Source organism: Pavona decussata, unplaced genomic scaffold, assembly GCF_977016875.1.
Source record: "Pavona decussata unplaced genomic scaffold, jaPavDecu1.1 SCAFFOLD_78, whole genome shotgun sequence".
NCBI lineage: Eukaryota > Metazoa > Cnidaria > Anthozoa > Scleractinia > Agariciidae > Pavona > Pavona decussata.
This window is the reverse complement of record NW_028145496.1, coordinates 1,295,208-1,320,000: the sequence shown is the minus strand read 5'-3', so window position 1 is coordinate 1,320,000 and position 24,793 is coordinate 1,295,208. Positions and strand designations below refer to the sequence as shown.

The 24,793-nt window shown below is 39.1% G+C and overlaps 2 protein-coding genes across 2 annotated transcripts; both read left to right on the top strand.

Moving 5' to 3' along the window:
- The first annotated feature begins 3,673 nt into the window (after positions 1–3,673).
- LOC146476246 (uncharacterized) lies at positions 3,674–16,914 on the top strand. The gene is made up of 8 exons (XM_085114783.1): positions 3,674–3,822; positions 6,723–7,031; positions 10,336–10,442; positions 11,054–11,276; positions 12,472–12,648; positions 12,888–12,942; positions 13,768–13,862; positions 14,864–16,914. Exons 1-7 carry the CDS (start codon positions 3,768–3,770, stop codon positions 13,784–13,786), a joined length of 945 nt encoding a protein of 314 aa, XP_084970909.1. The 5' UTR covers positions 3,674–3,767; the 3' UTR covers positions 13,787–13,862; positions 14,864–16,914.
- A 1,048-nt stretch (positions 16,915–17,962) lies between these two features.
- LOC146476245 (chymotrypsinogen A-like) lies at positions 17,963–24,793 on the top strand. The gene is made up of 6 exons (XM_085114782.1): positions 17,963–18,341; positions 19,823–20,021; positions 21,031–21,593; positions 22,192–22,359; positions 23,196–23,250; positions 24,495–24,793. The coding sequence occupies exons 1-6, from the start codon at positions 18,233–18,235 to the stop codon at positions 24,511–24,513; spliced, it is 1,113 nt and encodes a 370-aa protein (XP_084970908.1). The 5' UTR covers positions 17,963–18,232; the 3' UTR covers positions 24,514–24,793.

The window sequence follows — 24,793 nt, the reverse complement described above, 5'->3', positions numbered from 1 at the left end:
GAAAAGTCATGGGATGGCAAGAGTATAGTAAAGACCTTATAGCCTTACAATTCCACGACTTTTCCATAACATTTTGCTACTTGTCTTCTTTGTATTTATTGTCTTCCTGCAACAAATTTCACGCGCGTTTTGTCACAATTGTAATACATGTAATTAATTTCCCGAGCATACTTTTGACAAAACGCAAGTGAAATTTTTTCCTAATTTCACGAGTATACCATTTTGTTTACCTTATTATGTCATAAGGTGACAAATTACGCTAATAATCGTGAGTTTTTGAAACTTTGCCATAGCAATTTTGTAATTTCCGTTGAAATTTCGCGCCAAAATTTGGGAGTAACTTGTCACCCACGATAATTAGTGGCAAGGGCTTTCATTAGTTTGATAGGACACGCGCTATATAGAGAAAACACTGGCTAAATGCACTCGCAAAATGGCGTGGATATTCACATAACACGCGACATCATTAATAACAAATGCATGTAAAATCACGCGCAAACTTCAACGAAAATTCGACTAAAATCACAAATTTAAATATTGTAAAAGAACGCAATTGATGTCTTTCAAAAGTGAATAAAAATGTCAGAAGGATAACGTGCCCTGTACATGATTTCTTCCAGATGAATAAATCTGCACATTTCAATGTTACAACATCCACGCATCTGTTTGAGATCTGCTTTCCAAACCCTCCAAACACTCTGCTTTCCAGTCTATCATAGCAAACGCCAGCTTTCTCCCTTGAGTGCAAATCGATTTCTGAGGCGATTTAGGTCTTCTGAATGGACAGTAAATATGTATTCCCTAAAATAAGCCGCTGGATCCCTCTGATTATAATTGTTGTGCCGGGGCCTTTACGGAGGGTGAAAAAAAAGTGTTGCAATTCTTCGCAATCTACTTTTCGTTGTAGAAGAAAATCAATATACACCTTACCTTGTGTTGACAGCTAGCTTTTCGTAACGAAAATGTAAAATCTTTACCGACTGAAACAGAATTTTTTAAGCTTCACAGCAAAATAAAACTTTCTGCGAAACGAGAAAAGTTTCAGTTGTAATAGTGATGATTTCTTACGTCATAATAGGCAAATGTAATTATTTAAGTTGCACTGCGCGCGCCATCAACCGTAATGGTTTTAATTATTTCCTATTGAAAGAGCTGCATGCACGATGTTCATTTTCTGTTATGAAAAGGGGCGTTTTAGCTTTAGAACATCTCTATTAGCTTCTTTATATTGGAATGATGTCAATCAAAGCAAAGTTATTTATCGGTGAATGATTAGCAAAAGCAATGTAGTGTACCGAGTAGTTAGACGTGGTACATATGCCGACACTTGATTGAATTGGTTAATCGTACCCAGGCCCTCTTACCGTGGGACAGAAATAAGTATAGATAGTTTATTTAGAAACCACGTAATACGATGTGGCCAGTGAAAAAGCCTTGACGTTGCTGCTAGTACCCTAAAATTTCCCGCACAGTTTTGCAGGTTTTAGAATAGACCATTTTACAGTTGTGTGCTTAGTGACCTGGCGTTGAATTGGAAGCGAGGCTGGGGGTGACCTTGTTTTGATACAAACCTCACTGCTTTTCACATGTAGATCATGCTCTTCTTTTGCTAAATAGTTTGCATTTGCAGATTTCTCCTTTGAAATGATATGAATTATATAGAAGAAATAACGAAAATTATTCATTTGGAACATTTTAGCGACTGTGACTGCTCCAAAATAACTTACACTTTTCAGATGAAATACCAACTTGTTGATCTCGTAAGTATCTACGAAGGACAATTCCGGCTGATTCTCGCATTTAAATCACCATTTGGCTCCTTTAACATTATCTCCTACCGCAGTCACTGTCACGCAGTAATCGAAGAGAAAACAGACTACAAGATGAAGGGTTTTTGAACTCATTTTGCCATGCCGAAATCGATGCAAACCCCAACGAATCATATACTAAAATGCAGGAAATTTATTCCCTATTTGAATTTGGCGGTATATTTATTATTCCAGGCGTGCGCTGTTGAGCAAGCCCAGTTTTCCTAGGAATAGTGATTTCCCGACCGGTCAAGCTTTTAAATTTTTACATCAAAACGACCCAAGAAAATATAAAAAAATGCCATACCTAAATCACGACAAACTCTCTCCAGATTGCTGTCAATAGTAGATTAAATATTGTGCAAGTTATTTCTGTTGGTACATTTGGGAACGAAACACTACTTTGGGAAAGAGAGGCAATATTTGGCCCAAAATAGCGGGTTTTTAGAGCGATTTTCACCACACCACATAGGGCAATTGTCGCAATGAGTAAACAAGCACGGCATCAGTGTATTACCTGAATGAACAGTGAAGGTATACAAAATGCGCTGGTTTTGTGTTGCTTAGTTACAGCATATGACAACGCTAACACCAGCCTCGCTTCCACTTAAAGGCCAGGCCACTAAGAACACGACTGTGAAGCAAACAATCTGCAAGGAACAACACAACGAAAATGCTGCAAGTATATATACGCAGGATCTGTGAAAGATCTAATCAGCCAAAAATATAAATGACTCAAATTTCTGCAAGGCTGATCGGACTGCGTAGAAAACTTAACACGACACGCTAAGAATTTCAAACTTTTTTTAAAACTTTATTTTCCTCGCTTTAGATAGCCGAGGAACGGGAATTTTACGGTCGAGTTTCGTATTACATGGCGGATTGTAAGGGTGGTCCAATGACGTCATCGCGCGAATATAGAACCAAGGCCTAATATATAGAGCCCGCCTGAAACGCCTGGGAACCGTAAACTGATACACTCGTCTTTTTCTGGAAATACATTGCATTTCCCGCGATTAAAATGCTACGATTACTAATCAATTAAAAACTATTCGTCCCTCTCTTCTAACAACGACATACAAGTCTGCTGTTTTTACCGGTCGGCAGGTTTCATTGATAGAGCGAAGCAAAGAAAGCGCCGTCTTCATATATGCTCATGAAAAATGCATGTTGCTGCTAGCTACATCAAACAACTTTTATCATCTACAGTTAGTCATTTCTATTCAATTCAAAGTAATTATACCACGATTTAACCAATCACAATTCACAATAGTGTGACGCTTAAATAAACACATTTTCATTGACGTGAAGTCTTTGGCTCTTTCCTAGCAGTAAACTTGGCGACACTTTTGGAAAAATCAACTTTCTTTGGAAGTCAGAAATGAGTTCTCGCATTCTCGGACGTCCTTCGTTTCGTCAATGCAATGTTGTAGCCTTGCATGAAGTCAAATTTTACTGTGACTTGGCATTTAGACAACTTCGTTATCTGGAAGCAAACAGAAGAAAATTAAAAATGCAAAATCATTGTTTTGCCAGATTACAAAAGCTACCGGTATTTGCTTTTACATTATTAAAATGGTTATCTGACAAAATCCAATTGACAAGGCAAGTTGTTATGTCTTGATGTTTCCACCATCTTTAGAAAAGAAATGTGACCGCTAGCCGATTCGCAAATCATGATTAGACGTTAAATTTAAGCGCGCCGGGACTGACAGGAAATTTGCAAAGTTATCAGTTTTTTGTCGGAAAACTTGACAGGGCATAAAAATGATTCTCAGTGTTTATTTTTTGTCAGGCTTAAGCCATTAGTAAAGTTTTGACGTCGACAACTTAAGATAAAGTTACATAGAAACGGGTAAACACGAAACAAACAGCAACAAACACACTTCGGCAAAACGAAAAAGGGTGATTTGATATCAAGTGCTGCGTTTCAGCTGTCGTTTCTTAACAGTGACAAGCATGTTTTTGGGATCGATAATCGTAATTGCAACGTTGGTGGTTTTCTCGCCTCAAGGTACGGTCATCAATATTACTGATTGCAATTTAAAGGTGCACTCAACAGCACTCATCAATCGAGTTTTCGCTTTCTTTAAAATCCTTTTGGTTTTCCCACGTCTTAGAACGACTATCGCAGTTTGACTCTTGTCAGTCACATGATTTAAGGAGCAGGTATTTAGGGAAAGCAATATTATTTACTGATAGTCCAACTTTTTAGTCTCTAAGTGTCAGTTCTGGCTCATCTGAAGATGTTGCAAGCCTATTTTCGCCTTCGTTTCTGATTTCACGATTAAAAGTCGAAGCTTTTCGCCGCAGTTCGATTAGCTATTTTTAATAACACGGCCCCGCCGTACGTAGGCACTATGGATGCAACTGAGTTTAGAGGCAGGACCACTGCCTCGGTAAATTTCCATGCTCAACATGTTTAAAACAATCGTTATTTTATAATCAAGTCGTTTCGGTGGAAGCGTTTTCAAGAAATGGTTTTGAACAGAATGTTTATACCTCAGCGAAGGATTGTGACGATCGTCTGAGTCATGGTGGTTTTTGTGGCAAATGGAAGGGGAGAAATCTTTTTCCCTCCAGTCCTGATTTAATGTGTGTTGCACACCGTGAGCTTACGAACACGTTTTCTGGATTATTAGAAGGTCTCAGATAAAGGGATTAATGTACCGTATTCGATTCAAAACTTCATAGGGTTGAGTCAGTTTCCGCAAGGAAACTCGAGCGCATTGACAGTGCAGTGTTCAGTTCGGCCGTTTCTTCGCGCAGACCGCCAGTCTCTTGGTTTTTTAGTTCGTGTCTTCCCGTTCGCATTGCTGCCTCGGTAACAATTTTGGTCTGTCTACTGACCTATTTATAAAGGACATATCATCGAAATGATTGATCAAAGCTTTTATTTTCCCACGGTAGTGCTTCAGTACAGCGTCAACCAGGGGCTGATTCAGTAAATTGCCTCGGGTTTGCGAATTTCATTATGATGAAAAATTGGCGATCATTTAATTTTGACATGTCACCTCAAAGTTTTGTAATTATAACATGGAAAGTTATAATCTCTTTTTCTTACGGTGGAAGAAAAGTGGCGTTAGAGTAGTCCAAAAAAGGTCAGCCTTAGGATTTTCGGAACTTAATTCTAACAACAGCTCGTAAATCAGTAGAACTCAGTCAGACATAGATTTCATTCGCTTAACTGCGAACAGACTTAAATGTGTTAGCTTATTCAAATATCCATTGTAACTGGCCACAAAATCAGTAAACCGTCTAGGGAAGGATAAAAACTAAAGTACTGATTTAAAGAATTAGCTTTTTTCGTTATTAAAAGAGTAATATCCTTTGAAGAAAGTCAACGCCATTGAACGAGCAGGGATGACTTAATAAGTACAGAACAATTCACAGTAAACAAATCATCTCAGTTCGCATTGAACTCTCAGTTTAATTATTTGCATGGATGAACGGCTGGATTTGCGGCGGCATATTCAGTAGTCATGACACGAAAGAGAATAATTATTGCCAAATAACAATCTATAGCCAAAACAAGTACACCAGATAAGCGATTTGGAACCACAAATCTTAACGCGTGCGAACCCTGAACAATACAACAAATACTTGTAATTATATATAGGGTTATTTGCCATAAATAGTTACATAAATTTGACAAATAACTAATATTAGTTGTAGGTTATAAAATGTGATGTTAAGGCCTAGGAAGTTATTAATTGTCTTGAAGAGTCTGCGAAAGAAGACGCATTTACTGCCTTTTGTTTCTTTCGCCACGAAAATAGTCCTTTTCGCGACAGGTGCTTATCTCGTACCCGTAGTCCTCAGGCTCTTTGGCCAGCGGTTAGTCACCAGTAGAGACCCTAGGGAACTGGGATTTTATTACCGCAGGATTTCTGGGGTAAAACAATGAAGGCCGTTACGAGGCAGCCAATCAAAAATTTTAAATAAAATTCCAGTTTGCCAGAGTCTCTCCTGGAGACTAACCGCTGGCCAAAGAGCCCGAGGACTCCAGTGATCTAATGCCTTTGCCCACGTACTTTAGAGAGAGCATCATGATCAGACAGTAATGAATTCAAAAGAAATCTCTTGCTATCATCGAGGCAAAGCATATGAACTCAGCACTAGGTACTTCAAACAAATCAGTCAAACAAGAATTGGTTGTGATTCTCTTTCTGATTGCCAAAAAATTATTCGTTTAAGTTTTGGAGGGAAAAGGACGATAAAATCTAGTGCGATCACCGTACTAACAAATCTAAACGGACAAATTAATCTATAGTTGTTACCCCTCACCCGCTCCGCCAAAAAAAACATCACCTCCCTTCCCCCTCCCCCCACATATATTACCGAAATGTTTGAATACCACGTAGTCTGCGAGCAAACTCTTTAATTGGGGTAACCGCCCCAATCTTCTCGAGGCTTTCGCTTTGCTCGCCGCTCGCTCTCCAAACAAACCCCGCGTGAGGCCCTAGTTAGAGAGCTTGCTCGCAGGATAAACATCATGTTGTGCTTTGGAGGAATTGAGAAAGCATTCAACGTCAAGATGGTAAAAGACTCCTTTCTTTTTTTGTCTTATTGCTAATTCAGACAACAATAGAAGGCAAAAGCTTTGTGTTTTTCTCTTTGAGACAAATATTGATGTCTATTTCAACAGTGCTTCAAGTTTTACCTGAGCAGTTGAAAAGGTGAATAACGGTTCATTCAGCGAAATGATTTAGTTCGGCGTTGAGTCAATCAAAAATTGCCTTACAAAACGAGTATTGAATAGTTGCTTAAAATCAGCAACCGTTTAGGTCAAACGATACGAGGTTTAAAACAACGGACTACATTAAATACACTGTAGACTCTTATATGCGTGTGGGAAGGGAGACCTTTCAATGCGATGGACATAATGTAAAGCTGCTTTTGCTACATTCGCAGATGGTTTAGCTCTATCCAGCGACAGTACAACTGTACCTAGTTCGCTTGCGACTGTAAGCGCAATGTCTGCTGCAGACCCCTCAGCGTCACAGACACCAACTCCAGCGATGTCTGCTGCAGACCCCTCAGCGTCACAGACACCAACTCCAGCGACTGCTTCATCGTCTGCAACGTCACAGGCACCAGCTGTGACCTCTATACCAAGTGCAGCAGCCTCTCAGAGTTCGATGACAGTCGGCGTCAACTCAGCCTCTGTGACGCCAGTGCCGTCCAGCCAGCCTAGTACGACTGCAACCCCTACAAAAAAGAGTAAGTAAACAAACCAACCAACTCAAGGTGAAACTAATGAATATAGAGCAAAAGAACGGACAAACAAACGAGAGAAGAAACAAACAAAGGAAGGACAAAAAAAGACGAAGTTTGAAAAGAGATAGGTAGATAGGATGAAAGAATATCAAAGTAAAAAAGAAGAAAGAAAGGACGGATAACGGAAAAAAAAACCTTTCAATGTGTGAATAGACAAAACAAGGGAAGAACGATCAATTAACAAATATAAACGAATTAATAGTCACTTTTATCTTGTTAGACCCACCAAAGATACACCAAAGAGAAAATGAAAAAAAAAAAAAATAGTCTAACCGGTACTCGCGATAAAACTTTCATTCGACAAGTCTATCTTCCTTATCTTGACTACTTTCAAATGATGATTCAAAAAGCGTGCGAAAGCTATCTATTATGAAAGTTACTACCATTCGAAGGATTAGAAAATTAATGTGAAGTTGAACTCTTCGGCAAAGGTTTTCTGCCATTTCCATCTGCGTGGCTTACGCGATTGTGCTCAGTTTCTCTTTCGATATTTCAGTTGTTTTCATCTAGTGCTTTTTCTGTCTCCCTTTTATATTTTTACCTAGATTGTTCTTTGGAAGAACATGAAACCAATGTCCATTGGTACAGGACATGTCATATTCATAGTGATCAGAGAACTGACTGAGAATCAATTGACCCACGTCTCATTATAGACTAAAATGGATACTCCAAAACCAGACTGGACACCTTATGATGTTTACACAACAGGCCCCAGTTGTTCAAAGAGCGGATATTTTATCCACTGGAAAGGTTGCTATGCCGCGGATAAAATGTGTGCAGGAATTTCCCTAAAGCCCTATAATTTGTGTATAAAATAGAAGCGTCTGTCTAATCTAAGTATGGGATTGCGTGAAAAACTTGCTAAAAGATTTGGTTGGAGTACATTTTATCCGCTGGATAGCAACTTATCCACTGGATAAAGTTAGGGCTGTCCCTAAGTTGCTCCAATTTTCTCAAAAAGTTGCTCCAATTTTCCAAAAAAGTTGCTCAAAAGTTGCTCCAAAATTCTAAAAGTTGCTCAAAAGTTGCCCCAAAATCCAAAAGTTTCTCAAAAGTTGCTTTCTATTTTTGGGTGTAAGAGATTGATTTACAACTCAAATAACGATTTAATTAATAAATTTCGCTTTACATAGATATCAATACATAATTATACTACACTGACTCATCAATATTGTAAGACTAAGTCTCTCTCAACCGCTGACCACTTTCGTCTGCTACCACAGGCAGCCCAGGGGACCGGTATTTTCACTGTGTTTTACGCAGAAATGGCCGAATCATACATAAAAGTTTAAATTAGAACTTTAATGGGTGGTTTTTAGACAAATTTTAGTTACAAATTGCCTTAAAAGGGCGAGAAAGTTATTCAAAAAGGAAAAAAATGCTCGAAATCCGAAAAGTTGCTCGAAGGACTAAAAGTTGCTCCAAATCCGAAAAGTTGCTCAAAAGTTGCCGAGCAACTTCGGGACAGCCCTAGATAAAGTTATCCGCCCTTTGAACAACTGGGGCCAGAAATATTATTTCAAACGGTAAAAGAAGTAAAAAAAAAATATATCAAATTAGTGTACGCTCGCTTCTTATCTCCTAACCATGTCCACCAGACCAGAGAGGGCTAGCTGACAAAAATGGTAATTTTTAAGTTATTCAGACAGTTAGCCTTGATAACAAATGACAGCTAACCGTTTTTAAATCAGTGCTTGGGCCTAAATAATGTAGATCAGTGCTAAACGGATATTTTCTGCCTTGACGGAGCTCTATTTTCTCAGTTCTCTTCCCAACAAATCGGCGTCTATTCTGATCTACGTTAGTGCTATCCGATTAATATTACAGTTGAACCTCTCCACAACGGCCACCTTGGGGACAGAAGAAAGTGGCCGTTGTGGAGAGGTGGCCGTTATGGGGAGGTAGGGGTGTAATATGACACCTTTTTTTTTTCGAGAAGGACAACATGTTTATTGTGCTAAGTTCATGCTTACTGTAGCCTATAACGGCAATCCAATCTTAAATAATATATATAGATAAAATACACAATAAAACGTAAATAATGTTTTGAATCAAAATGTTAACAAGACGAAACGAGCAAGGTTCGCAACATTCGCTATATTATTGTAGACAATTTATGCTTACTGCAGCATTTAAATGGAACACAATCAAAATACGTATATCGTTAAAATGGATACAGAAACGTAATGTTCCGAAGATAAATGTCGATTACTGCATCAGTTTATAAAAAAGTGTTTTTTACAAAAAAGAACTGTACTGGCCGTTGTCGAGAGGTTATTTTGGCAGTTGGGGACGCACTTTAGTGGCCGTTGCCGTTGTAGAGAGGTGGCCGTTGTAGAGAAGTTTAAACAAGAGCTAATGTATGGACTGTCCGCCGGGACAAAAAATGTGGCCGTTGTAGAGGGGTGGCCGTTGTGGAGAGGTGGCCGTTAGTGAAGGTTCGACTGTATATCGATTAAGAATACTACTTTGTACAAACGTCATAAAGTGTCCAGCCTTATTTTGGAGTATCCATTCTAGGAACAACCATTAAAGATATGGTGTACAACAGATATCAGAATAGAAGAGCGTGATAAAATTTGACGGCCTTAAAATGAAGTTAAGAGTGAATTTTATGGCCGCCTTGTTTTAGAGGATACTTTTCAAAGGCTATAAGGAGTCTACTGAGGAGCCAGAGAAACTTCAGACTGTGAACAGTCTCGCTCTTTCTTCTCCTAATTTATGTAGCGCGTGATGGATCTAGCGAGTTCCTCCTTGTTCACATTTCTAATTTGCGTAATTTTATCGTCACTTTGCGCGTCTTCTGAGGAAAAAAGTACGATTGCTCGCAGTCTAGAGAAACTTGTTCTCGTGTGTGGAACGAGGAAAAATTCCAAGACGTTATAAAATCTGGTTTCCAGAACCTTGGTCATTTGTTAATTTTTTCTAGATTTTTTGAAAGCTTCCTAGGCGCCTGTTGCTGGCTTGTTTACTCAGTTGGGGTGGGCCCTCCACTCTCGTGTCCAAACTCCCCGCTGTTTTTCGCTTCATTCCTAAGCTGTCTCCCACTTCAGGGAAAACTTTAAAATTGTCCAGCCGCAAAAACAAATTAACCTGTCAAGGAAACTTGTTAGTTTAGTTCTCCTGTTGTTTTCATTTATTTTAATCCCGTAGTATTAGAACATCAAGTGAATAAAGAGTAAACTCAACTATAAACAGCTACTTTCTTGTGTTAATAACTTCTGTATTTTCTTTCACATTCCGCCAGCGTGTGGCAAGCTCAGCGTTGTGATAAAAAATCCTAAGTGGAATGCGTCATACGCCGACAAGAGCTCATCAGAATTCAAAGCCCTCGAGCAAAAGATCATTGACAGTGTGAGTAGCTTCATCTTTATTTTCAGGCTTGCTTAAATAGAGCATTCGCCTTTCAGGGTACTTGCACAGTTTTCCCTTTACGTTGAACAGACTAGCCGAGAAGGATGCTTTGTCAATTGCTATGGACTTAAACTTAATGCTTTCCACAGCGTCAGAGCGAATCAGATCTGACGAAGGACTAATTAACGCTGGAAACTTCATTTCTCGAATCTCAGTACGGTGACCAAATGACTCAATATTAAGTCATTTGATAAAACCAGATATTCGTGGTTTCTACTCACCTATCAACGCAGCACCACAGTTTCTTTACAAACAAACGCCCTTATCTATTCTGCACTTGAAGAAGAAGAAGTGCCTTTTATTTACCATTTTTTTTAAATAAGCTATTAAATCAAAAGACAGGAGATCCAGCAAGCTCTGTTTTAAAAGATAGGATATGTAAATTGATGAGTTAAAAGACAGCCTATGCATTGGAGTTTGCACTTTTAGTTTTTTCGATCCGACGATTTATTGCCTTTTAGTAGGAGACTCATGATCAGCGCTAGGCCATAAAACGCTTCTGTTTACAAGATTTAATTATAAATAAAATTGCGTTGCTTTGTATCTTGCAGATTAAAAGCTTGTTCAATGATACCAGCAAATACAGCAATGTGGATGTGTCTGATCTGTCGATCAAGGAGCAAGAGGGAAATATTCAGATGTCGATCAAGGTTTGCTTGATTGTAAAGAAAGCTGGTGGGGATGACATCCAGGAAATTATAATAGCAAGTGTGAACAGTGGTACGGTTAGGATGCTTGAAGTTGATAAAGAAAGTGGCGCATTCGAATGGATAGGTTAGTGATTTGAATAATAATTTTTTTTTTTTTTAGAAAAGTTAGATAATTGAACACATCATTGGATAGTTAGCAATTATTCTACGAGCGCGCTTTGGGTATGAGGTAATAGTTGCCAACGAGGCGCATAGTGCCGAGTTGGCTAAAATCATCTCATATCCAACAGACTCGAGTGGAATAATTGTTTTGTTAAAAATAATCAAGAAATATTGCCAGATCTTGCTGATTTCGCTTTGCAAGTAACAGCTAGAAGACAATTTAATGGTCGCTATTTCTTGGGCATGGTATAATGGCTGATGGGCTCATGGACGCTAAGCCAATCAAATTCCTGGAATTAAATTATGCAATGATCCAGTTTGATAATAGCTTGTACCAGCTTAATTTGAACCAATCGGAATAATAATCATACGCTTCTTTTATCCATCCTGAAATGAACTCAAAACTAACCGTTTAAGGGGACCTTTAAGTTTAAGTTTATCCGCAAACGTTGTTTTGGATTTACGACACTTGTTACAGAAGTATTTCAGTGGTGGTGACAAAAACACGTTTCATGCAAGGCAAACTCTTAATCTGACAGGCAGGATACACATGCAAGGTGAAATGGAGTGCATCCTGCCAAAATATTCGTATGGAAGGAACTCAACCACCTCCTCTTTTTCTCCGAAAGATTTACAAAAGTAACAACCCGTACATACAAATATATTTTTTCTAAATGAGCGACTTTAACAAACAGGGCTGAGTTGCTCGAAGCATGGTTAGCGCTAACCATTGGTTAAGAGGTATTATAACCTATAGGTTGTTATGGTATTTAACACGGGTTAGCGCTAACCACGCTTCAAGCAACTGGGCCCAGGGTTCCTTTGCTCTCATTGTAATATAAATTGCATTTTTATTCGTCTCATTTTTTTTTTGCGACAGTCCGTTTGCCTTTGTTTCCAATAGATCATAGAGTTAACCTTTTTTTTTCTCTCGGGCTATTGACCTGGGCTGAGTTGCTCGAAGCATGGTTAGCGCTAACCATTGGTTAAGAGGTATTAAAACCTATAGGTTGTCATGGTATTTAACCTGGGTTAGCGCTAACCATGCTTCGAGCAACTGGGCACTGATGGTTAACTGTTATTGAAAATTGCCAAAAAGTGTATTGCATACTGTTATAGGACCAAACGTTAATTCATTTTTAATTAATATCTTGTAGGTGTAGAGTTGTCGGATTGGAAAGCTAAAGACGGAGAGTGTAAGAAGTGTTCGGATGGGGGCGCCGGACCCATTGTTATTGAGGGAACGTGTAAGCCCAAAGAAGACAAATACACCTGTGAATATGTTAAGAAAACGAAGGAGACCAAGGAATGTCTAACATTCTGCGATTCAAGCGGTAAGACGGAGTTTTGTTGGTTAGACCTAGTTTTTATCAAATGCCACCACACTATTCTATTGTTTTAAAGAGAAAGTTTTGCTGCAGTTTCATCGTCACGATTTAATGTTTCTTGCAGTCAAAGAAGAGCGCCAAAAAGTCTAATAATCTAATAATGTTGTTCAGTTACTACATTTTGCAGAGAGCAAAACTTCAATACTACTTCTTTTGTATTAATTTCGCTTACTTTTTATTTTCAGTAACCACCAAGATTTCCTCACTGATCCTGGCAATAGGGATGTTACTCTCGGTCAGGTAAATGAATCGTTCTTTTGCTTTCATTCAGTAATTTTATTTAAGCTTATTGGCAATGGAAGTGAATGCTCTGATTAAAGGGACCAAATCAATATTGTTTCCAGGGGCTTATCCCTATTCAGTTGGTTGGGAGGGGGGTGGGGATTGGGCGGGGGACAAAAATATTTCTAACGTTTTTGATATAAAGGCAAACACCACCAAAAATGTCTTTTCCTAAAATTTATATCTGACAAACATTTGGTACAATAATTGTTTGCTCGTTTATTTGATGTTTCCATGGCAACAAGATTTTGACAGCCTACTTTTTTTTCCAATTTGTTTTTTGTTTTGTTTTCCTTTTTATGGCAAATTTTAAGTCTATTTTTCTATATTTTAAAATGTACACAATTTTAATGAATTTTGAACCAATTTGGACGATTTCAGTTCTGAATATCGACTGAAATCTACGAACGAGGCTGTGTAGAAAAAAATTTATGGTTTAATTCTCGCGTGAAGTGACGTGACCATCGCTCCTCAGAAAGGAAAGAGCTTGGGGCATACTATACGCTCTCCAAGTCTCATTTCTAGAGCCTCAATTTTACGAAAGGGGGAGGGGGGGGGGGGGGGGGGAGCACACGCTCATTGCTTCCTTAAACAAACGGCAAACAACATTCCACAAAAGGAAAATCAGTTTATTAAAAACGTCCGTAACGAATGTTCACAGGTCTACTGACATAAGAAAAACTAAACGTTTACCTACATAACCCCTGAACGGCGGTATAAGCCCAGGGCATATGAACAAGATTTTACGGTATGATCTAACTCTGTCGTTTGTTTTCTTTTCAGCTTTAACATCTGGAAATGAGTTCATGTTTTCATAGCCCAGCGAAACATCCACAATAGGGTTTTGTTATTTTGTGTTTTAACATTTAACAGTTAAAGTGCCCCTAACCCTTCAATTTGTTTTCTTTTGGTAGATTTCCATATCTTTCAAGAACTCATTTTCGAAAAAATTTTTGAGAAATATTGAATCCTTTTTTTTTTACGAGCGCTAGAAGTGAAGGCAGTCTTGTCGATATTTTCACCTATCGTTCGCATTAGTCCCCCACTCGGCCAAATATGGAGCGTGACGTAAGAAAAGGACATCGTGCAAAAATATCCGAAGATTCGCGGTAATGCTTCAATTGTAAACAGAGAAAATGGTTGGAAAATGTGTGGTTTTTGGATGCAGCAGCTCTCGAAATGTAGAGAAAGGAATCAGCATGCATAAGAGGGGTGTCGAATGGTCCCATTCAATTTAAAAGTGCTCGCAAAAATTGGCCTTTGCTCGAATTGCTCGCAAAAATTAAACGGGTGCTCGCTTGCTCGTGCTCGCAAAATTTTTGCAACTGCTCGCATGCTCGCACTCTCGTTAACATGTACTCGATTGCTCGAGATTTCGTTAATCCTATTAATAAAAGAGAGATTCCAAGTCGCGGAAAATTTACGAAGTACTCGAAGTGCTCGCTGCTCGCTATCTCTATTTTTCTAAAGTGCTCGCTGCTCGCCATCTGTATTTTCTAAAGTGCTCGCTGCTCGCAAGAAAAATTTGACAACAGCTTGTGCTCGCAAAAATAAACAGTGGTCGCATGCTCGCAAATGCTCGCAAAGACCATTCGATACCCCTCATAAGATTCCTTCTGAATCCTTCTGGTGTCCTTTTCTTACGTCACAGTGTCAAATATCGGACGCTTCTCATTGGCTCGTTCCTAATGAGCCCACGAGAGAAAAATTTGTCCAGCGGGGCTTTAAGGGCGCAAAAATTTAAAAATTTCAGTAACTTTTAGCGCTCGTAAAATAAAAAGGATTCAATATTTCTCAAAAATTTTTTCGAAAATGAGTTCTTGAAAGATATGGAAATCTACCACAAGAAAACAAATTGTAGGGTTAGGGGCACTTTAAGTTTGTTGTAGCAGTCTTCGTCTCCTAGCTATAGGCTTGTGTGAAAACAGTATAACTGGAACGATGCAGCTAGCATATTCCTGTTTAGCTACATGTACATACAGTTACGAAACATAGGGATTTCCACATTTTTGACCAGTGTACGGACGTGTAAAATAATGATGTCTTAGCCAAAAGATCTTTCTCAGTCATAAAATCTTTTGTCTGCCTTGAAATAACGAGAAAGGATAAAGTGGAAGTTGGCATTCTACTTGTACGTATAGTACGTAATAGCCACGTTTTGACTTATGGCCCGGTTACAAGAAGAATTTCAGCCCGGGCTGAGCTTTTGGCCCGGTTGTGGGGTTGAGATTTCTTTGCAGTCATGATGAATGCCCGGGCACAATTGAAGTTACACAGAAAAAAACAACATCAAGGTAAAGCGTTTTTAGTGAAATCACGTTTGTCTCGCATACCCAAGTTCACCTTTTAACCCAGGCTGATTACATGGGAGTTTTCAGTCTGTTTGACTGAGCTTAAAGTTCCAGCCCGTTTTGAACTAACCTGGAATAGGCCATTTTACAGTTGTGTGCTTAGTGACCTGGCCTTGCATTGGAAGTGAGGCTGGTGGTGACTTTGTTTTGATACAAACCTCACTGCTTTTCATATGTAAATTCAAACTAGTTAGCATAAGAGGAAAATGATCTACATATGTAAAGCCATGAGATTCATTCATGGTCACACCAGTCTCGCTTACAATCCAAGGCCAGGTCAGTTAGTACACAACTGTAAAACGGGCTATTGATGGCTGCATAACAAGATACGCTTCACACGTTTTGTTTCTGTGTACTGAAGTCTTAACATAATCATTGATTTAGAGGACCCTTCTGCAAATTACTTTTAGTGAAGTTGGTATTCTCAATAACAATTAAATTGTTTGATTGATTAATTGATCGATTGATTGATTGATTGATTGACTGATTTATTGGTTGGTTTGTTGGTTGATTGATTGATTGATTGATTGACTGATTTATTGCAACTTTCTTCTTCTGGAAACAAGTAGAGATTTACAGCAATGGTAGCCGGCGTTTACGATCCAGCTCTAGTTTAGGATAAAAAATAATTTTCTAGAATGTTTCTGCATTAACAGTATAACCAAATTTTATTTTTTTTGTAGAACGTTTAGTTTTCCAATTCAAAGGAACAATACACTTAGTGAGTATCGAGTCACAGAAACTGTAATTACTTAAATAAACCCCCTCGTATAACCTGGTGGGAGATCCAAATGAAACAGAGTACCCTCTGGAACTTAGTGGAGTGAATACTTCAAGAAAATTCAGTTATTTTAAAAGTATTGCCACTCTTGTCTACTTAAAGGAGAAGTATCATGGTATTTTTGACTTAAAATTGGTGAGATAAGACCCTAACTTAGCTACAAATAGTTCTAGAACAACGAGAGGAAAGAAATGAACTCAATTCTTGAAAGGTTGATCTGTTCCAGCGCATTTTGGAAACAAATATGCGAGAACTTGAAAATTAAAAAAAATAGCGTAACATTTTTCAAGTCTCAATCCATTCCGACCTACTCTGTCTCTGACTAGACTGGGGCACTAATCGACAGTTTTGTTTCACTGGGGTGATAATTTATAGCAAAACTAGACAATTATTTTCTTGTTACTGTTGTTAGACAAACATTTTTGGTTTTTCAAATGAAATCAAATTCTCGTGATACTTCCTCTTTAACATGCACTTTTGTCTGTGATGTTTGGTTTAATGTCTCATCAAAGATTCGGTTGTTATAATAAACGTCCAGGGTGTTTATTTGTGTACTGTTTACGGTTTATGTACACACTGCATTGTTCCCTCATGTTTTCTGGCTTGATTGAAAGAAAAATGTATTCTGATTCTTGTAATTGGAGTGCAGATATCTTTGTAGAGACGCTGATGTACATAGATTTAGGTCCGTTTAATCGTTAGTGTTTAACTCTGTTAATTTGTATAAGCAAGTATCATCCTGAGTGCTTTGAAGCGACACTGTCTGTCACAGCATTAAAGAAAGTTTGTTAGTGTGAAGAGTTTGTTAAACGTTTGGAGAGTGTTAAGTGCTGAGGGGGGAAAAATGGGAACTGGGATTTGCCATGTTTGAACAGACGTTTTTAGAAGTGGCGTGAACAAGATAAAAAAAAAATTAATTAAAAAATAAGAAGACGGGAACTAACACCACGATGAGACTTGGAAACAAAGTAAGTTTTACATCCAAATTTTCAACGAACGCGAACGTGTTTAGAATTAATAATGGAAGGTGTTACGTGAGTTTCACAAGTTCGTGCTTGCTATATAGCCTCCCTCGCAGACGCTCTTTTGGCTGGTAATGTACCGGTCAAATCGAAGCCTCAACATCCTCCCGGGCATTTGATCCCTTTGCCTTCCCGGGGGGGATTTGATCCCCATGCATAAGGGGTGGGGAATATGAACCCTAGCCTCGATGTCATGTGACGTGTCTTGGTGCGTGCAAAAAAAACAAAAAACAAAAAAACAACAACAACAACAACAACAACTTTATACCCACTATATAAAATAGAATGGCTTATTTCCCCGGGGTTGGGGCATTTGAACAGCTATTTTGGCACAGGGAGGGGCAATTTAAACACTAATTTTTCAAAAATTCAAAAGCCCGGGGGATTGCCCTGTGGGGAGGGGGGGGGGGGATGTTGAAGCTTGATTTGACTGGTAGATAACGCAATCTTTTCTCTCCAAGATTGCGTGACGAGCCAAAAGTGCATATGCTTGCCGAGGCCGCCGTTTTCCTCATTTCCCCACAGCTACAGTGAACGTTGGGTGAAATATAATCCACTGAAAATCACAGAATAGGTAGGGAGCCATATGACTGACAAACTGACCTTTCTTTAGCTTGGAAAAACAGATGACTTTTGACAAAACAGCTGTCGTTTTGAACAGAATGCTGAAGTTAAAAGGGGCGGAAAGGGGCGCGGAAAGTGGGGGTGGAGGGGTGAGGGGTAGGGGTACTCCCTCCTTCTATGACCGTGATCTATTTTTACAGTATGCGTAGACTGGGAAAAGACCCAAATCCTGACATGAAATAATGAGATTATCAGCTAAAATGTAAACATTAATGACAATTGCGGAATTCTTTAATTCCGTAATTACGACACACTATCACTTGTTGGATAAATGCTAAATATTTGGAAATTTATACAAATATTTGTTCTAAAGTGCATACCAAAGTAGACAAAAGTACAACTTCTCGACCGAAATACACTTTGAAGAATAAAGTTACATAGAAACGGATATCAGGAAATGAAACACAAACAAATGTTGTGAAGGTAACACACTCAGGTCAAAAAACATTCAGTCACGTTTCCATAAGCGAATGCTACGTCTTCTCTTTCGACCGCATGGATTTAAAGCAATCCTTGTCACAAAGATGTTTTCTACCTCAACGATAGTGATTTTGATATTGACGACTTCCTCTATTCAAGGTGAGCAATGTTTTATTCTTTGTGTTTCCGTGCTTAAATATTAATGTAGTGTCTCCAGTCCCTGACCCTGTGATAAATGACGTTCAGTCAATTACGTACAGGCAAGGCACGCACATAGAAAACACGGGAACAGACAATTTATACGAAACATTTTCCTAATAGCTTACAAGTATTTTAATTATGTGTTTATGTACACTCGCTCTTCATTCAGATGTAGGGTGGTACAATGGAGAATTAAAGAAACAAAACAAAGCTATTTCTGCATAACCACCTTGTTTTAACCTTGTCAAAATGTTGGCTTGAATCCTTTCGGTCAGTGCATTAAAGAACGATTGATCTTTTAAAGATCATCCGTCATCATCGTGACAAAAATAAAAAACTAAAATGCGAGCCCATCAACTCAGTAGAATTACTTCACGCGAATTATACGGTGGTTAATTGATCCACAGCGAAGGTTACAACAGCCTCATGTTTATAGGGATGGACAAGAAAACTGATGTTTTTAAGAGAGTGGACTTTACATGCCCTATCTTCACAAAATGACTAAAAAAATCTTGATGTGTGGGATCAGTAATGTGTCTGAAACGCGATAGACCTACCATCACTAGAAAATATAATGATATATCAGTATTCTCACTGATTATAAGTGGTGCCACCATGCAAGCAATGATGATCTGAGCTGTCACACAACATTGAAAATTGTCACAAACATTATAGCCTCAGCGAAGTCGTTTCTTTAGTACTGAAAAATATACGACAAACCACGATCCAAGCAAGACCGAATAATCGGAAGAGGTTGGAGTGATACTTCCGTTGAAATTTTGTGAAAATTTCTGTAGCGGTTTAAATGTAGTCTCTTTAACCCTATCTAGACCGGGAGGAGGGGTGGATTGTGCCCGCCGCGACTTTGAACCAGAATAACGTTTTAAATATTTGAGTAAACGCCCTAGAACATTAAGAGTTTTTAGGAAATTTATCTGGGAAAGTTTGATGTGGTCGGTTAATGTTCACAGAGTGTGAGACTTTAATGTTATCACGACGCCTGGATTAGCTTTTCCTTAGAACAATTTCCCAAACAATGTTTCTACCCTAATAACAATTTTTGATATATTTTTTCGAAATGTGTCCGTGACAGCTAGCCTGATTGGGTTCCCTCAAAAAATTGCAAAAAACGACAAAAAGCAACTGCGACTTATCCAATATGGATCAAGGTTCCAATGGTTGAACACAGGCTGGTCTTAGCAGGTTCAACTTTGGTAGACCGCCTCAAAAAATTAAGGTTGACAAGGTAATTTGGCCACCGGAAAGAGATTCAAGTGTTGACCCCGATGACGAAGGGGTAACGCTCGAAAGGTTAGCACTGTGATCTCTTTACGGTGATCAAATGAATTTATATGCCTTATCAACTCTGTTGATAAAACCAAACTTTCTGTTCAAAAGGTAACGTTCTTTACGGGCCTTCTTCCAATTCGTTCACGCAGGTGATTGTGGCTCACGTCCAACTCGCCAAGCCCGTATAGTCGGGGGTAAAAACGCTCCAGTCAACGCCTGGCCATGGCAGGCATTGCTAAGAGGCAAAACTGGTAACCACTTCTGCGGAGGAACGTTAGTGGATCCTCATTGTGTCGTAACTGCTGGTCACTGTGTTAACATCACAGGCTCTGCAAACTTTACCGTTAGGTATGAATGAAAGCTAACTCCTGGTCAGTGCACATGATATGATATGTAACAAACCTGATTAGAAATACCAGACGGACGGATGGTTATATTAAGATAGAGTATCACAGCCACACACACAGTCACAGGAGAGTTATTAGGGCAGACGTTAAGGAAGTCCAAGGACGTTAACTCGGCAGATAACTAAATAAAAGAATAAAAACAACCAAACACTCCAGGCAGACTGGTATCTATGACACCATACATCCAAACAAGGCCAAGCCAACAAGCTAAGCAACAACCAAAACGCGCCTTAACCCATAAACAAATACAATGAATTTAATTAAAGTGGACTGAACGGAATACTGAAATACGTGAAATCTAGCTACATACTTGTAGCTCGCAAAAAGAGCTCCCAATTGCAGAAGACATAGACTAGAAACGTTAATTCAGTCTTGATAACCTATCAGTTTTGAGGGTTTCTGAAGAAGCAACATTTGCAAAGTTTCCTAAAATTGCTTTGTAATGTTTAAAACACGAGCAGCAGTGTTTTATCGGGTTTTAGGTCCGATAAAACACGTGCTGCGAGTTTTTTGAACGGCTTCAAAAACATTCCTGGAAAAGCGTGTGTCAAGAGAGTTCATAACAATGATGCTTTTGTGAACGTTGGAAATTAGCATACGAGAAAAACATTAAACACCGGATACTTATAAGGAGGAGGTTTTATAGGGTTTAAAAACCATTGCACGTGATGTTTTATCGACCATTTGATTGGTCAATGGCTTATGAATTATTAATACGTTTTTGACAAGCTTTATAAAGGGGTGGTGTGACGGTATGTTGACCTTTTTTGGATGAAAACGATGCAACAGTACCTCACTTAGTTACAAAATGATTCTAGAACACGCAGAGAAAGAAATCAACTCAGTGAATTATTGAAAGGAACAACTTATGATAAGTTCCAACGCATTTTGAAGGTGTTCTGCTTTTACATATACCGATAGTATAATATATATTAATATCACCTCAACAGATTGGGTGCACATTCTCTAAATGAAAGTGTTGGCATTGAGCAAGATATCGATGTTGCACAAATTTTTGTTCACAAATACTTCAACAAGCCATTACAATACAGCAATGACGTTGCTCTACTTAAGCTCGCAAAGCCTGCCAAGCTGAATAAAGACGTTGGTGTTGCTTGTCTGCCAGATTTCCATCATCATCTATCAGATAACAAAACGTGTTGGATTACTGGATGGGGAACAACGACTTTGGAAGGAAATATACCGAACCAGCTTCAGGAAGCTTTTGTGCCGATCGTCTTAAGAGAACGTTGTGCCAAAGCATACCCTTGTAAGATTGATAGCTCCATGCTGTGTGCGGGTTTTGACGATGGAGGCATAGATGCCTGTACTGGTGACAGTGGTGGACCTCTTGTCTGTGAATTCAACGGCAAATGGTATTTGGAGGGAATTATCAGCTGGGGAGACACATGTGCATCGCCAAAAAAGTATGGAGTGTACGCTAACGTTCGATTCCTTGTGCAGTGGATCAAAAACATCTGCCAAACTGGCACATTTGAACCACGCCCCATGAGTAAGTAGTCGGTACCAAGAAAAATAAATATAATAAGAGTTATGTAAAAACGCTTTGCTTGTATTTAGTTTCATAGTTCCAGGCAAATACCTCTTTGTACCAAGGGTCTTATAATAGTTTCATTTTAATTTCTCGCATGCAATTGACCAATCCTCTTGCTTACACATTCTACCCGCCGTATCTTTTTTCGGAGAGGTTTGGTGTCTGCAAGAATTGTGAGATAAAAAGCTTGTACTTAGCTGCTATTTAAACGTGCTGCGCATACGAGCCAAAAGAGTCACAAGTTTTAGGCTTGGGAGGTACCCTCTGAAAGTTAGCGACAGTGTATAAAAGGAGAAAAATTAAACAAAACAAAACAGCCTTAACCAAACGCAAAGGATGGGAGGGGGGGGGGGGGGAGGGGAGGGAGATGAAGGGATGATGACTTCCGCTCCGGTTGTAGAGACATTAGTCAATGTCACCTCTGAGATGGCTCCTGGTTTCGGCCCATGTACAATACACCGACAATAGACCATTTGTTGATACGAACCGGTTTCTCCAGACGGCCACAATGCGACGTTTTGAACAGAGTTTAAGCAGGTTTATTTTATTATCGCAGGACGATATTGCACGGATTGGAAGGCTAAATATGGTGAGTGCGAAAGATGTTTGAAAGGGGGAGGCAGACCGTTTGTCATCACGAGAGAATGTAGAACAGAAAGCGGAAGTAGCTGCACGAAGAACGAGGAGGCCGAGTCAGTAGACTGTGTAAAGCACTGCTCTTCTGGTAAGTTTTTTTCATAGGGCTAGTCTTCAAGAATTGTTCTCTTCATTCGTGTGTGCCATTTCCTTTTATCCCATTCCACTCTGGCGCAAATCTCTAATACACGAGATTAATACAGACCCTGAATCCCCAGGTATCCCATCAATACTCACAAGACAATCCACCACTCTTGCTTTTCTCTGCTACTTTATTCAGCCCTTCCCGAACTTTAGTCGAGGTTGCATGTTTAAGTAAGTAAAGGATGACTAACATTCATGAAATAAAAATTCATACACATCCCGGTCATATGTAGTGTCCACGTGATCAATAAGAACATATTGTAGACCACAAAGCATTGTGGGTTTGTTGTCAGTTGGGCTGCTACCCAATCTCGTACCCAGAGTCCTCAGGCTTTTTGGTCAGCGGGTGGGCGCCAGGAGAGACTCTGGAAACATAAAAAAAATTCAAATTAAATGATTGGCTGATCCATAACGGTTTCCATTGTTTTACCACAGAAATCCTGCGGTAATAAAATTTGATGTCCCCAGAATCTCTCCTGGCGACTAACCGCTGGCCAAAGAGCCTGAAGACACTGGGTTCGAGATTGGCTGCTACCCAGAAAAGCATGCGAAGTGTTATTGAAAACGGGGAAAGTTTGAAGGAAATCCAAAATCCACTTACACCATGTAAGATAATTACCATTATATAACAATGTTTAGCTGTATATTTTTTGATTATCTTAGACACTTTCAGCGTCATATTATCGAACAGCGTCATTGTCCGGTGTCAACTTCTTTAAAAAAAATCAACAACACTTATATCAGTAAGTGTGTTAAATGTCAGTTTTTCTGTATTTTTAGTTACAACGAGGAGGCCGTCCGTTATCCTAGTAATGGGAATAATAATGTCCTTCAGGTAACTGAAAATACTTCATCTTAATTTATGCTTTAAGCTAGGCCGGCGGTAAAGAGCAAATCACAATGGATGCAGCTTATTTTCTGATCATGTTGTAACACCGTCTGAAACGATAAATCTCAGTTAGCTGGAGAAATTGGGATTGTTGATATAAAACAATTCCGTGTTTAGTACTTGATTGATTGACTGACAGCCGATTTAGTTTTTCCAATGACTTTATTCATCGTAAATTACCAAGAGGAATAGCTGGGATACGTGGAATATGGTTAGAAATCAAGACCTGGTATACATCATATGTAAATGAGTATTATCTTGCTACAGGTGGATAAAATAAATACCTCTTACTATCCGAGTTCGAGTTCCGCGCGTACTGTAAGTTACGGGCCGAGTTTTTTTTCCGTTGATTAATGGCCCAAGTGCAAAGCCGCGCGCGGCCCATAAATCAACGGGAAAAACGAGGATCCGTAACTTACAGTATGGACTGAGAAAACGAGGTTTATTATAGTAAGATATTTATTGTATGTCTGAGGACAATTGGGCGCGCGGGAAAGGAAACTATTTGAAAGCAGGGGAAACTTAGCGGGCCGTAAGGTGAAATACGGCCCACAAAATTGACCAATCACACCTTGCGTACTAACTGAGAGATAAGAATAATAACGAAGAAAACCTTTTCATGGAATGGTACTTGGCCTCACTTTTGTAATTAAAACAGAAAGCAAAATAGCAACTCCGCTGCAAATCACCATTGTCCCAATTATTAAAAAAAAAAAAAATGAAACATCTAAACTTAAAAACACACATACACAAAAATTAAAAAAGGAAAAAACATGCAATTAATACGTGAATAAGGATTTGCGCCGAACATCGTGATGTATAGAGGATATAAGTGACAACTGAAAACCTTCTGAGCGACCACAAATTGGCCCCTCTGGCCGGACACCAGCCTTAGAGATGAATGGGCCACCTTACCTAAATAGAGATTTACAGTACCCCTTCATCCTCTCTTGACAGTACTAATACTCAAATTGTCAAACATGTACGTATAGATCTTTTTTCTTTCCGAAATGGCGGCCATTGAAGACACACATGACCTTATCGTCGAAGCGTGTTTTAGTGCTTCTTGGATCCAAACTTGCATTTACGTACTTGGATCTCTTCTTCGGTTTCACTCCGCACTCTGATAAAAAGCGATTTAATCTCTTATACAAAGACTGAAAACACTGAAGTTTTTTTTCTTTCTACAGCTTAAATATCAAGAAGTGAGTACATGGCCTTACAGACCACCTAAACCGGTCAAGCAAGACATGCAGGATTTCCTCTTTTCTCTGTTATGCTCTCATTTTTGTTTTCGATTTTCCCTCTAGCATCTTTGCGGTTATTTATCCTCTTAGTGTCATTTTCACAGCGTTAACATTCTCAGGGTTATAGAGGGGGTGATGATTCCCCACCCCCCCTCTCCTCCGCGTCCCATGAAACCACAGAAGACGCGGAAAAACACCTGGTCTGGATAGGGCTAATTAAAATTATTCTACAGATGTATGTA